The sequence below is a fragment of the Jaculus jaculus genome, chromosome 7 (genome assembly GCF_020740685.1).
Source record: "Jaculus jaculus isolate mJacJac1 chromosome 7, mJacJac1.mat.Y.cur, whole genome shotgun sequence".
NCBI lineage: Eukaryota > Metazoa > Chordata > Mammalia > Rodentia > Dipodidae > Jaculus > Jaculus jaculus.
The window spans coordinates 141087549-141102218 of NC_059108.1; the positions used below are offsets into that span (position 1 = coordinate 141087549).

General features: G+C 46.1%; 1 protein-coding gene across 1 annotated transcript in view; it reads right to left on the reverse strand.

Annotated features, from left to right (window-relative positions):
• Positions 1-14670, reverse strand: part of Lrrc74a (leucine rich repeat containing 74A) — a 49908-nt gene that overhangs the window by 18063 nt on the left and 17175 nt on the right. The window contains 4 exon segments of the mRNA XM_045155590.1: positions 5041-5126; positions 9944-10025; positions 10589-10638; positions 13235-13331. Of these exon segments, the coding sequence (XP_045011525.1) occupies positions 5041-5126; positions 9944-10025; positions 10589-10638; positions 13235-13331 (315 nt within the window).

Here is a 14670-nt window from a genome sequence, read left to right on the forward strand (position 1 = left end):
AGCCCTACCTCGGTAATTTTGATTAAGCTTCCTGCTAGATCCCCAGCTGGTGTAGTCTGGGAGGTGGAGTCTCGTTGTAGGAGGTGTCTGGCTGGGTTAGACCCTGGGGTAAGGAGCCTAGCCTACTGAGTGTGGTGAGCCAGCTTGGCCTCTGGCGGTTCTCTCTTTCTCCTGTGAATGTAAGATGTGGTAAGCCAGATTCTTCTGCCATGATGTAGCTTCCTCTGGAAACTGCAAGCCTGATTCTCTCTCTGTGTCTCTCAAACAAATAAAAATAATTAAAAAAGAAAAAGAAATTGCAAACTTGAGATAAACCCTTTCCTCCCATAAGCTATTTCTCGTCAGGTGTTTTGTTCTAGCAACTAGAAGGTGAATGCAACAAACCCTCACCTGAACCCTAAACTTAGTTCTAATTCTCACCCTCACCCTAATCTCGGAAGTAGCCTTCACCTTCACCCTAACCCTAAACCTAGTTCTTATTCTCACCCCACCTAAACCTAGTTTTAACCTTAGCTCTAACCCTCAGTCTAACTCTCAAGCTCTTGTTGTAATACAAATACTAACCATAGCTGCAAACCTAACCTCACTCTAAATCTAAACATTTCCACAACCTTCATCGTCACTCAAAAACTCACCTTCACTCTAAAGCCCTAACCATGACCCTAGTTCCAACTCTCACCTTAACACAAATTCTAACCCTAACACTAAGCCCAATACTAACCCTAACCTTACCCTTATCCTAACTCTAGAGTCTAATCCTCACCCTCACACTAACCCTAGTCCTAGCTCAAGGGAATCCAGTTATAACCCTCAGTCTAACTCTAACATAACTATGGCCCTCACCCTAAACTGATTGTAACAGTTAGCTTCTCATTGCTGGGACAAAACACCTGACCAGAGGCAGCTAATGGCAGAAAAGGGTTCATTTTGGCTTACAGTCTTGAGGAGAAGTTTCACTATGGCAGGGAAAAGCATAGCCTGACCAGGAAGCTGTCTATATATCTGGGTGTTAGTACATATCTGAGTGTAATAAACATGAAAGTCCACCCCCAGTAGCACACCTCCTCCAGCAAGGCTCCGACTTCCAAATTTCCCCCAACGGAGATTGAGTAAGAGGTTTCATTACAAACACATGAAGCTCACATTCAAACTACCACATTCCATCCTGGCCCCCATATAATCATAGCAATCTTATAATGCAAGATACATTCAGTCCAACTTTAGAGTCTTCATAGTTTTTATAAATCTCAACACTATTCAAAAGTCCAAAGTCTCATCTGAGACAGTTTATTAACTGTGAGCTGGTAAAATCAACACACAAATTAAATACTCCCAACATATAACTGCAGAGCAAACATTCCAATTTCAAAGGGGGAGCAGAGCAAGCAAAGACTGAATTAATGCAAAACCAAAAAACAAGCAGGGGGCTGGAGAGATGACTCAGCAGTTAAGGCTCTTGTTTCTAAAGCCAGATTCTTCAGTACCCATATAAAACCAGATACACAAAGTGGCATATGCATCTGGAGTTTATTTGCAGAAGCAAAGGGTCCTGATGTGCCCAGTCTGTCTCCCTCTCCTTGCAAATAAATAAAAATATTAAAAAAATAAGCAGAGCAAAAATCCTGCAGCTCCATGTTGGGCATCTGGGGCCCATTATGAAGTCCTGGGATGAATCCAGACTCTATCCCTACAGTCCTGACTGCTTGGCTTTCCAGACGATCCACCAGAGCCAGAAGGAACAGCTCTCTTGGGCAGTTGTCCCACAGTCTTGGCATCTTCAAAATCCTGGGGTCTCCACTGCAACCCATGGTTCATCTTCAAAGCTCCATGCCATGACCCCTCATAGTCTCTAGGCAGGGAGTATGGCCCCGCTTCACATTACCTTAGGGGCATCTCCAAAATCAACATGTTGCGAATGCAAAGACCCTCTCTTTCTTGCATTTGTCATAGTTCTAAAACCAGTGCTAGGTGAGTGAGGCTGCCAAAATTTGTTAATTGAGGGGAGGATAAAGCTGTCTTTGAGGAGCAGGAAACTTGTTTAGCATTTTTCCTTCAGGTCCCTCTTTTCAAATGAGTCAACATTCTTCTTACTGTCTCAACACAGACTCAATGGTGGTAACCTCTCAGATAATTGCAGCTGAAGGCCAATCTCTGTGCTCAGAACTCAAACCTGCTTACATTTCCTCCACTAGAGACACCAGGCCATTATATTTATTTATTTATTTATTTATCTTGGGTTTTTGAGGTAGGGTCTCACTCTAGCTCAAGCTGACCTAGAATTCACTATGTAGTCTCAGGGTGGCCTTGAACCCATGGTGATTCTCCTACCTCTGCCTCCTGAGTGTTGGGATTAAAGGCGTGCGCCACCATGCCCAGCTCAGACCATTACTTTAAAATTTTTTTTGTTTGTTGTTCACTTTTTTTTTTATTTATTTATTTGAGAGCGACAGACACAGAGAGAAAGACAGATAGAGGGAGAGAGAGAGAATGGGCGTGCCAGGGCTTCCAGCCACTGCAAACGAACTCCAGACGCATGCGCCCCCTTGTGCATCTGGCTAACGTGGGACCTGGGGAACCAAGCCTCGAACCGGGGTCCTCAGCTTCACATGCAAGTGCTCAACCGCTAAGCCATCTCTCCAGCCCAGACCATTACTTTTAAATTCAACTTTGCTCAAGTTCTCAGGACCCAGGCAGAGTAGCCAGCCTCTCACATATACTGCTTCTAGCGTAGTTCCAAAAAGTCTGTTTCCCTCTCTGAAACCGTATAAGCCACACTTTCACAGTCCACAATTCTATCTGCATTTAAGTATTTCAAATTCTCTCCAAAAAGGTCCATCAAGCTTTGCTTATAGTATTGTATGGCTTCTCCAATCCAAAGTTCAAAGTCCTTCCACATTCCTCTTAATAAGTCAGTTCCAAACAACCAAAAAAAAAAAAAAAAAAAAGAGTAACCCAAACAAACAAACGAAACAGGCTTATTGCAACAATAGCTTCATTACTCAGTAATAATTTGTTTTCGTTTTTATTTTTTGAGGTAGGGAGGATCTCACTCTAGCTGAGGCTGACCTGGAATTTATCATGTACTCTCAGGGTGGCCTTGAACTCATGGCGATCCTCTTATCTCTGCCTCCCCCACCCCCCAATGCTGGTATTACAGGCGTGTGCCACCACGCTCGCTTTGCTCAGTAACAATTTTTAGTAACAGTTAGTTTCTCATTTCTGCCTCACTGGAAACAGATTATGGGAGGGACGGGTTTATTTTGGTGTATGGTTTTGAGGGGAAGCTTCATCATGGCAAAGCCACGACCTGAGCAGGAAGCTCTCTGCATGTCTGGGTGAAAGCAGTAGCACTGAGCCTGGAGCTGGGCTAATAAACGTGAGGGTCCTCCCCCAGGGACTCACCTCCCCCAGGGACTCACCTCCTCCAGGGCCTCACCTCCCCCAAGGACTCACCTCCTCCAAGGCTCCACCTCCCAAACTGCCACTGGCGGGAGCTGAGTATGAGGGTTCATCACAAACACATGAGGCTGTAGAGTACGTCTCATATTCATAGGACCTCGCCATCTAACCCTTATCCTCACCTTAACTAAAGACCTAGCAACAAACCTCACCTTCACCCTAACTCTAACTTGGAGCCTAGCTATAATCTCATCTCACCTTCATTCTAAACGTAACCCTAGCTTCACACCTCACCCTCAACCCTAACCCTAATCTTTTTTTTTTTTGAGGTAGGGTCTCACTCTAGCCCAGGCTGACCTGGAATGCACTATGTAGTCTCAGGGTGGCTTCGAACTCATGGTGATCCTCCTATCTCTGCCTCCTGAATGCTGGGATTAAAGGTGTGTACAACCATGCCTGGCTCTAACCCTAATCATTTTTTACTTTTTAAAATTTGTTTACTTTTACTTACTTATTTGAGAGCAACAGACAGAAAGAGAAAGAGGCAGAGAGAGAGATAGAGAGAGAGAGAGAGAGAGAATGGGCACACCAGGGCCTCCGGCCACGGCCTCCAGATGTATGCGCCTTCTTGTGCATCTGCTTACATGGGACCTGGGGAATCAAGACTCGAATGGGAGTCCTTAGGCTTCACAGGCAAGCACTTAACCACTAAGCCATCTCTCCAGTCCCCTAATCTTCTTTTTTTTAAATATTTATTTTTAGAGTAAGAGCGAGAGAGAGAGAGAGAGAATGGGAGTGCCAGGGCCTCCAGCCACTGCAAACGAATTCCAGATGTAGGCGCCCCCTTGTGCATCTGGCTAACGTGGATCCTGCGGAATCAAACCTGGGTCCTTTGGCTTTGCAGGCAACTGCCTTAACTGCTAAGTTATCCCTCTAGCCCAACCCTAATCTTTTAAAGAATATTTATTATTTATTTGAAGAGAGAGAGAGACAGAGAAAGTGGCAGATAGAGAGAGTGAGAAAGAATGGGCATGGCAGGGCTTCTAGTCAGTACAAATGAACTCCAGACGCATGTACCATCTTGTGCATCTGGTTTTACATGGGTACTGGGAATAAAACTTTGGTCCTCAGGCTTTACAGGCAAGTGTCTTAACTACTGAGCCGCCTCTACAGCCTGTAACCCTAATCTTCATACTCACCCTAACCCACTATAACCCTAACTTTTATCCTATCCCAACCCTCACCCTTACCCTGACTCTAACCCCAGCTGTAACCTCATCCTAGTACAGTGAGTGGTCCTAGAGACTCAGTCCTTCTAGACCCTTCCCAGCTGGACTCAGTCTTCACTACTCTTAAGATTCATCCTTTTATGGTCTGGTCCCCCTGTCCTTTAACTAAACTATCTTTCAGAAGAGTTCCCAAAGATGTCACCCCGACCTCAACAGGCAGGATTTATAAAATGGCAATGCACATATAGGGATTATGGGAAGGAGTCCAGTTATTCAAAAGGTGTTTGGTGAGGGCCCTATACCCTCTCATCTATGGTGATCATGAGAAAGTAAGTGGTCCAAGATGGCAGGATGGGAGACTCTGGCCATCCTCACCTGTACTCTACACACCACCTTCCAGAGAGTGCCTTACCCGGAGACCATTGCATAAGGCCATAGCTCCACGTATGTGGAAGTGATTCCAGCTCAGGTTCAGCGACTGGAGCCCTACATTGAGAGCTGGGAGGGACAGGATTCCACTTAGTACCTTCACATCCCAAAGACCTCAGTCTCAGGATGAGCTAATACCCATGAACTGGAGGCTTGGAATGACCAAGGGGCATGCAAGCTAAAACATTCAGGTGACAACTCTCTCAGTTATGAGGACCAAACACAAGATCATAAGATGATCTCCAATACTGGGAGGCAGGAAGATAGCTCACTCTTCTCTTGCAGGTAGCAATTGGTTTAATCTATTTGGCAAACATGTCATGACAGATACTCTCCTGTTAAGAGAAAAGACTGTGAGTCATCATACCTGACCTCATTTTATTTTTTATTTTTGAGATTTATTTTCATTCATTTATTTATTAGAGACAGACAGAGGAAGAGGGAGAGAGAGAGACAGAAGGAGAATGGGTGCGCCAGGGCCTCTAGCCACTGCTAATGAACTCCAGACACATGCACCACCATGTGCATCTGGATTACGTGGGATCTGGAGGATCAAACCTGGGTCTTTAGGCTTTGCGGGCATATGCTTTAAGTACTAAGCCATCTCTCCAGCCCCTATTTTTTCTTATATATATTTTTTCAAGGTAGGGTCTCGCTCTAGCCCAGACTAACCTGGAATTCACTATGTAGTCTCTGGGTGGCCTCAAACTCACAGTGATCCTCCTACCCTGCTGCCCAAGTGCTAGGATTAAATGCATACACTACCATGCCAAGCTTCAAAGTTTTTTTTTTGTTGTTGTTGTATGAAAGATTGAATATAGGGTCTTATGTATGCTAGGCAAATGCTTTATCACTGAGTTACCGTCAGTTCCAACCTCATGTTTTAAAAAATTGTTATTTTTTTTTGTCGTATTGGGATTGAACCTAAGGCTTCACCTATACTAAGCATGTATTCTACCACTGAACTATATGCACAGTCCTTATTTATTTATTTAATTTTTTTGTTCATTTTTATTTATTTATTTGAGAGTGCCAGAGAGAGAGAGAGAATGGGCGCGCCAGGGCCTCCAGCTACTGCAAACGAACTCCAGACGCGTGCGCCCCCTTGTGCATCTGGCTAACGTGGGTCCTGGAGAATCGAGCCTTGAACTGGGGTCCTAGGCTTCACAGGCAAGTGCTTAACCACTACACCATCTCTCCAGCCTTATTTATTTAGTTTTGAGGCAGAGTCTCACCAAGATACTCAGGCTGGCCTGGAACTCCCTTCGAAGCCCAGGCAAGCCCTGAACCTGCCATTCTCCTGCCTCGGCCTCTACAGTAGTTGGGTTGACAAGGCTGGCACTACCAGGCTGCTACTTGTTTCTTTATGGACAGCACGCCAGGTGCCAGCGTGTCTCTTGTGTGCGCGCCAACCACAAAGATGCGCTCTCACAAATCCCACCTGCCCTGATTTTGCGAGGGCACTTTCTTTTTCCTTCCCTCCTTCTCTCTTCCCCCTTCCCTCCTTCCCTCCTTCCCTCCTTCCCCCCTTCCCTCCTTCTCTCTTCCCCCCTTCCCTCCTTCCCTCCTTCCCTCCTTCCCCCTTCCCTCCTTCCCTCCTTTCCTCCTTCCCTCCTTCCCCCGTCCCTCCTTCCCTCCTTTCCTCCTTCCCTCCTTCCCCCGTCCCTCCTTTCCTCCTTCCCTCCTTCCCTCCTTCCCTCCCTCCCTCCTTTCCTCCTTTCCTCCTTCCCCCCGTCCCTCCTTCCCTCCTTTCCTCCTTCCCTCCTTCCCTCCTTCCCTCCCTCCCTCCCTCCCTCCCTCCTTCCCTCCCTCCCTCCCTCCTTCCCTCCTTCCCTCTTTCCTTCCTTCCCTTCTTCCTTCCTTCCTTCCTTCCTTCCTTCCTTCCTTCTCTTTCTTCCTACCCTTATTTACTCTTCTCTGCCAGTTCCCTCACTGACCTCTGCTTCGCACAGTCCATCTCTTCAGTGGCCGCACAATGTGAACGTGACAGCTGATCTCATCACTCACCAGCTGTGTGGTCTTGGGCAAGTTATTGATCCTATCATTACTGTGGCTCCCTGATTATCAAATGAGGTTTCCGTCTGTTCATAGTCACCTCCTGTTTACCTACATGGGGCCTTGGGAGGATGCATGTTAAAGGCAAGCATGAAATCATGCATGTGGTAATCACTAAATATTTGGTATCTCTTTCTCTCTCTTTTCTTTTCTTTTTTTTTTTTTTTTTGAGGGAGGGTGCTGGGATTAAAGATATGAGCCACCCTCCCACTCCTGGTGAACATTTGGTATCTTCACACACATATACATACAGGATCTCATGTATCCTAGTCTGGCTTTGAACTTCTGTATATAGCCAAAGATGATTTTGAACTTCTGATCCTTTCTCTGTGGTTCAATGTTCTAACCATGAGTACCATGGGATCTGATTCTTCCACCTCCACCTACTGAGTGCCGAGATTACAAGCACGTGCCACCACAACTGTTTATATAAACGCTACAAATACTCACTCCCTGTTTGTTGTTTGCCTTTTAAGGTTGTCTTTGGTTGCTGATACGATGGTGTGCACCTGTAATCCCAGAATTGGGAGGTAGAGGCAGGAGGATCAAGGGTAGCCTCATGACATGATACGATACCCTGTCTCTAAAAACAAATAGGAATCCCAGCACTTGGGAGGCAGAGGTAGGAGGACTGCTGTAGAGATCGAGGTTACCCTGAATAGTGAGTCCAGGTCAGCCTGGGCTAGAGTGAAATCCCTAACTTTGAAAAACCAAAAAACAAACACCCCCCCCCCAAAAAAAAATAGGGCTGGAGAGATGGCTTAGTGGTTAAGGCACTTGCCTGCAAAGCCAAAGGACCTAGGTTTGATTTCCCAGGACCCACGTGAGTCAGATGTACAAGGTGGTGCATGTGTCTGGGGATCCCTTGTGGCTAGAGGTCCTGGTGTGCCCATTCCCTCTCTCTCTGCCTTTTTCTTTCTCTCAAATAAATAATAATAAAACTTATTAAACAACAACAAAAAAGGTCATACTTGGCATTAAAATTTTTTTCTTGGCATCTTTTTTTTTAAAAAAATATGTTTTATTTATTTATTTATTTGAGAGAGAGATGGAGAGGGAGAGAGAGAAAGGCACGCCCAGGCCTCCAGCCACTGCAAACAAACTCTAGATGCATGCTCCACCTTGTGCATCTGGCTTACGTGGGTACTGGGGAATCGAACCTTGAACCAGGGCCCTTAGGCTTCACAGGAAAGCACTTAACTGCTAAACCATCTCAACAGCCCTGTTCTCCCCCACCCCCTGATGTAGGGTCTTGCTGTAGCCCAGGATAACCTGAAATTCACTATGTAGTCTCAGGGTGGCCTCAAACCCACAGCAATTCTCCTATCTGTGCTTCCTAGGTGCTGGGATTAAAGGCGTGTGCCACCACACCTGTTTTTTTTTTTTTTTTTGTTTGTTTGTTTGTTTTTTAAAAGAAAAGTTAAATACTTAAACTGGTACTGGTATTACTTGTTATAGAACTAAAGATTTTGGGTCTGGTCTGCCATTATAATGCCATCATTATAAAATGTCTTGGCATCTTTTATCATGTTTTAAACATATTGTCCAACACATGAATTGTTTTTTAAAAAAATAAATATATGTGCTCTGCCCCGGGGCACCTCTGCTTGTATTATTCCAGGCTCAGCAGCCTGATGGGAAAAAACAAACAAACCTCAAAACCTGAAAATTCCTCAACCCTTCCCCCCCAAAAAACTAAACATAAAAGATAGAAAAAGAAAAAGGGAAAAAAAATGCTCTTTTTATAAAAGAGAGAGAGAGAATTGGCACGCCAGGGCCTCCAGCCACTGCAATCAAACTCCAGATGCGTGCGTTCCCTTGCGAGCACGTGTCACCTTGTGCGTCTGGCTTACATGGGTTCTGGGAGTTGAACCTGGGTCCTTAGATTTCTCAGGCAAGCTCTGTAACTGCTAAGCTCTCTCTCTAGCCCAACACTGTTTTTTATTTGCAATCACTGTGGGCACTGAGAAATTGAACCCAGGTTATTAAGGTTTTGTGGGCAAGCGCCTTAACCTCTGAGCTATTTCTCCAACCTGCTGTTTTTGTTTTTTGTTTTTGTTTTTGGCCAGGCTGACCTGGAATTCACTATGTAGACTCAGGCTGGCCTCGAACTCACAGTCCTCCTACCTCTGCCTCCCCAAGTGCTGGGATTAAAGGTGTGCGCCACCGCGGCCAGCCAACCTGCTTTTGTGTTTCACATTTTTTGTTGCAGTTTATGCTTCCTGGGTTACATGTCATAATCCTGAGCTTCCTAGAAGTTAGCAAGTTGCTTTTCTATGTTGTCTTATTACTTGCCTCATCTATATGCTTGTTTCTTCATGTGAAAGGCAGCTGTGCTAACCACTATACCACTGACATCGGTTTCTTTCCTTATTTGTTATTTTTTCGGGTTTTCGAGGTAGGATCTTAATAGCTCAGGCTGACCTGAAATTGACTATGTAGTTTCAGGCTGGCCTTGAACTCATGGCGATCCTCCTACCTCTGCCTCCAGAGTGCTGGGACCAGAGGTGAGCGCCCCCTACGCCCAGCTTATTTCTTTATTTTAAGCATGATTTACATCAGTGTTATAATGTGAACATCAGGGTACATACCTGTGATTCCAGCAGTTGTGAGGAATAAGCAGGAGGATCTCAAGTTAAAAGTCTAGCCTGGGCTACAAAGTGATACAAACCAAACCAACTAAACAAAATTACCAGCAGCAGTGACAACAAAATCCAAACAACCCCCCCCCCCAAAAAAAAACATTCAAAAATAAAAGGCTATTCCTCTCTGTGGTCCCCTCTCCTCAGCCCCTCTCTTTGGCTGGTCCTCTTCCCTTCTGGGGAACATACCCAGCATCTGCGCCAGGTGCTCGGCTGCTGTGTCAGAGAACTGGTTGTGACTGAGATTCAGCGTCTTAATTCGGTAGTTGGACTAGAGGAACACATGGAAAGAGAGGGTATTTTTCTCGAGTTTGTTTGAGACAGGGTCTCACTAGGTGGCCCAGGCTGGGCTTGAGCTCTCCACCCTTGTGCCTCAGACTTCCGATTGTAAGTGTGGACCGTCTTGCCCAGCACGAGGTTATTTTTGTCTTCTGATGACAAGTCTCCCAGGGGCCAAACGGGTGGGCCCAGGGGTCCGAGTCTATAAACGTGATTCCTATTCTAGCCTTTTTTTTTTGTTTTTTCGAGGTGGGGTCTCACTCTAGCCCACGCTGACCTGGAATTCACTATGGAGTCTCAGGCTGGCCTTGAACTCTCAGTGATCCTCCTTCCTCTGCCTCTCCAGGGCTGGAATTAAAGGCGTGCGGCTCTAAAATCCCACATCTTGCTGAAGGTTTTGCACGAGTTGGCAAGAGGCCAAACACTCACGAGTTCCCTGAACCAGGTGAGGGGCTTTGCTTCACCGCATCCACCCAGAGCTTTCCCAGGCTACCCAGGCCTCCCGGGGACATTCTCACCGGGCTCGCCCGCCCGCCTGCACCGTTAGCTCCTTACCGACAGGGCTTGGCAAAGGAGGGCAGCGCATTCTTCATTGAAGCTGTTTCCTGTCGTGAGGGCCCTTTGTTAGCCATGCCCTCCAGACCACGCTCCCTCGCCCTCCCCCACCACAGCCCCTTGGCCCTTTGGTGGGACAGTGTGGCACAGAAAATACGGCAGGTACTGAATGCTAATGTATAGACCCAAGGACAAGGAGAAATTGATTACCATCGCTTTCAGTGTGCCTTTCTCCCTGACATTCAGATCTCTAGACTATTAAAAAATGCCTAACAATAATATAAAAATACAGCCGGGCATGGTGGCACATGCCTTTAATCCCAGCACCCGGGAGGCAGAGGTAGGAGGATCGCCATGAGTTCGAGGCCACCCTGAGACTCCATAGTGAATTCCAGGTCAGCCTGGGCTAGAGTGAGATCCTACCTTGAAAAACAAAAACAAAAGCAAAAACAAAAAATATACATATATATATAAGTATGTGTATATCACATAACAGTTGATATTTCATAGAAGAGGAGGTGAAAGTTGGAAACAAGTATCTAAAAAGATGTTCTAGGGCTACAGAGATGGCTCAGCGGTTAAGTGTGCTTCCTGCACAAGCCTCAGGGCTTGACACGGCTCCAGTTCAAGGCCCCAAAACCTACAGTAAACAGCTCACCATGCCTAGGCACGTCTCTGACCCTAGTCTTGTGGGGAGCAGAGTTAAGAGAATTCCTGTGGCTGGCCAACAGTGAACTCTGGAATTAGGAGGAAACTCCATGGTTGCAAGAAAAAATGGACAGATGAGCCAGGTGTGGTGGCTCACGCCTTTAGCCCCAGCACTAGGGAGGCCTAGGTAGGAGGATCGCTGTGAGTTTGAGGCCAGCCTGAGATTACAGGGTGAATTCCAGGTCAGTTTGGGCTAGGGTGAGATCCTGCCTTAGAAAAACAAGGAAAAAAAAAGGGTGGATGAGTAATGGAGGGCCTCATAGGCAGGGAGTCATGCTGACCTGTACACATATGCATGCACTACACCACACATACTATGTACATTATAAAAAGAAAAGACGTTCTACTCCAACACTAATACGGGAATGCAATGAAGATGAAAACAGTAATTAACATGCACTGAATATTTATGAGCTAGCTAGTGTTCTAGGCAGTTTAAATTTTAATTCATTTAGTCCTCATGTCCATCTAAGGTAAGTTATATAATTATTCTTAGTTTATGCATGAGAAATAATGAGGGGACCTAAAGAGCTAATTAACTTACCCAGTGTCAAAGCTGGGATTTGGGCCCAAGCACCGTTACATCAACACCCAGACGTTAACCTTCGATTTACAAATATCTTGGCTAATAATCCTTCTAGTGAAAGAGTAAGGAAATAGTCCATTGATAGAATTATAAACTGGTATAGGCTTTTGAACAGGAAAGTTGGAAATTTAACTTTTTAAAAATTAATTAATTTGAGAGGGAGAGATTGAAAGAAAGGGTGGGTGCACCAGGGCCTATAGCCACTGGAAACGGACTCCAGAGCCACATCTGACTTCGGTGGGTCCTGGGAGATCCAACCTGGGTGCTTTGGCTTTGCAAGGCAAGTGCCTTAACTGCTAAGCCATCTCTCCAGCCCCCAGCTTTTTTACCCCCCCCCCACTTTTGTCCTTTAAATATATAGGACCTACAGAGCTAACTCAGGTTTTCAGGCAAACACTTTACCTACTGAACTTTTTTCCTAGCCCCAAAACTACTTTTTTTTTTTTTTTTTTTAGTTTTTCGAGGTAAGGTCTCACTCTAGTCCAGGCTGACCTGGAATTCACTATGTAGTCTCAGGGTGGCCTTGAACTCATGGCGATCCTCTTACCTCTGCCTCCCAAGTGCTGAGATTAAAGGTGTGCACCACCACACCCGGCTCCAGAACTACTTTTTTATGTTCCTTTCTTGCAATAGGCATCTGCAGATAGTCTCTAGGGATCTTGTTCCCCACCCCCATGAAAGATAAATAATAAACTAATTTAAAAATAGATGTGCAAGGGCTGGAGAGATGGCGTAGCGGTTAAGGCACTTACTTGCCTGCAAAGGCAAAGAACCCAGGTTTGATTCCCCAGGACCCATGTAAGCCAGATGTACAAGGTGGCACGTACATCTGGAGTTCATTTGCAGGGCTAGAGGCCCTGGTGTGCCTATTGTTTCTTTCTATCTCTTTCCTTCCCTCTCTCTCAAATAAATAAATAAATAAATAACAATTTAAAAAATAGATGTGGAAGAGGATCAAATTGGTAATAAGCATGAGGAAGCCAGCGGAAGACACGGACTAGAGAAAGGTGGTAATGGAGTGTTGCTGTTTGGATAAGGCTCAGGCAAGTCTCTTCAAGAGATGACATTGAGGGGAGACAAGGTGGAGTAAGCCGTGCAAAGCAGGCAGACAGTAGAGGGTGGTGACGGCCAAGCAAGGAGACTACTGCACAGCTGGACAGAGTGGCTTGTGACACAAGCAAGGAGACAGTGTGGCCATGGAGGGGAGGAAGCCGGGGGCAGCTGGGGGAGGTTCGGGGCTTTGTTCCGAGACCAGAAGGAGCTGGCTCACATAGACCCCAGACCCTCGCCGCTCTTTCTCTTCTCCTCTTCCTTTATTCCCACCATCCTCGCCCGTGCTTCCATGGGCTCACCTGAAAGCTTCAGTTTCCAGAGTGAGGAGTTATTTTCCTGGAGGAAATTGGAGATGATCTTGGCGCCCTCCAAACCAAGGTCATTGTCAGAAATATTCTACGGGGCAAAAAACATACATATGAATGTAAGAATCCCACCAAAGGGGTCCTCAAAAGCAAGGAGGAGCCAGGCATGGTGGCACACGCCTTTAATCCCAGCTCTCAGGATGCAGAGGTAGGAGGATCGCTGTGAGTTCGAGGCCACCCTGAGACTCCATAGTGAATTCCAGGTTAGCCTGGGCTAGAGGGAAGCCCTACCTAACAAAAACAAAAACAAGCAAACAAAAGAAGCAAGAAGGGAGATGAGGGTGGGGAGGGTCACTGAGGGAGTAGGCGTGCTGTGAAAGGCAGGGCCAGGGCTAGGGAGGAGGGAGGCAGGAGCGCTCGTGTGGCGGGTCACTGAGGGAGTAGGCGTGCTGTGAAAGGCAGGGCCAGGGCTAGGGAGGAGGGAGGCAGGAGCGCTCGTGTGGCTTCAGCCATCTACGAAGGTGTCTCCACTGATAGCCCACCTCTGCAGCACAGCCCTGCTACTTTGGACGAACATATTGGTTGCTTATTTTGAAATCCAATGACAGCTTCGTTTGGCCAGTTTCTCATGCGACAACTGAGAAATGATGTTTTTAGAATAAATGATCAGTGTGAATTCCAATTACTGATCCACAAGGTATGAATCCCTACTCCAGGAAAAGGGAGGGACACATGGTTGTGTGGTCCTTTCAGGCTAGTGGGAGAGATTTTTTTTTTGAAAATCAGCCATTATTGTCTAACTTGGTTTTCTTTTCAAAATTCTTATGGTGGCAAAAATACATATACAAGCTACCACCTTAACCATTCTAGGTGTACAATTCAGTGATATTAAAAATATCCCTGCCAGGCATGGTGACACACGCCTTTAATGTCAGCACTTGGGAGGCCAAGGTAGGAGGAGGATCACTGTGAGTTCGAGGCCACCCTGAGACTACACAGTGAATTCCAGGTCAGCCTGAGCTAGAGTGAGATCCTACCTCGAAAAACAAAACAAAAACAAAATGAAACAAAAAGCTCCTGGTCTGGAGAGATGGTATAGCAGTTAGGGCACTTGCCTCAGAAGTCAAAGGACCCAGGTTCAATTCCCCTGGGCCCGTGTAAGCCAGATGCACATGGTGGTGGCCTATGCATCTGGAGTCCCTTTGCAGTGGCTGAAGGCCCTTGAATACATACTTCCCACCCCCTCTCTCTCATAAACAAAATAAATTAAAAAAATATGTCTTTAAGAAATAAAAATGTTTCCCATTGTGCAACTATCACCACCATCTTCCTCCAGGCATATTGTGTTTTATGAAATAATTTCATTTAAGAAAGTTCACTGTGGGCTGGAGAGATGGCTTAGCGGTGAAGCGCTTGCCTGTGAAGCCTAA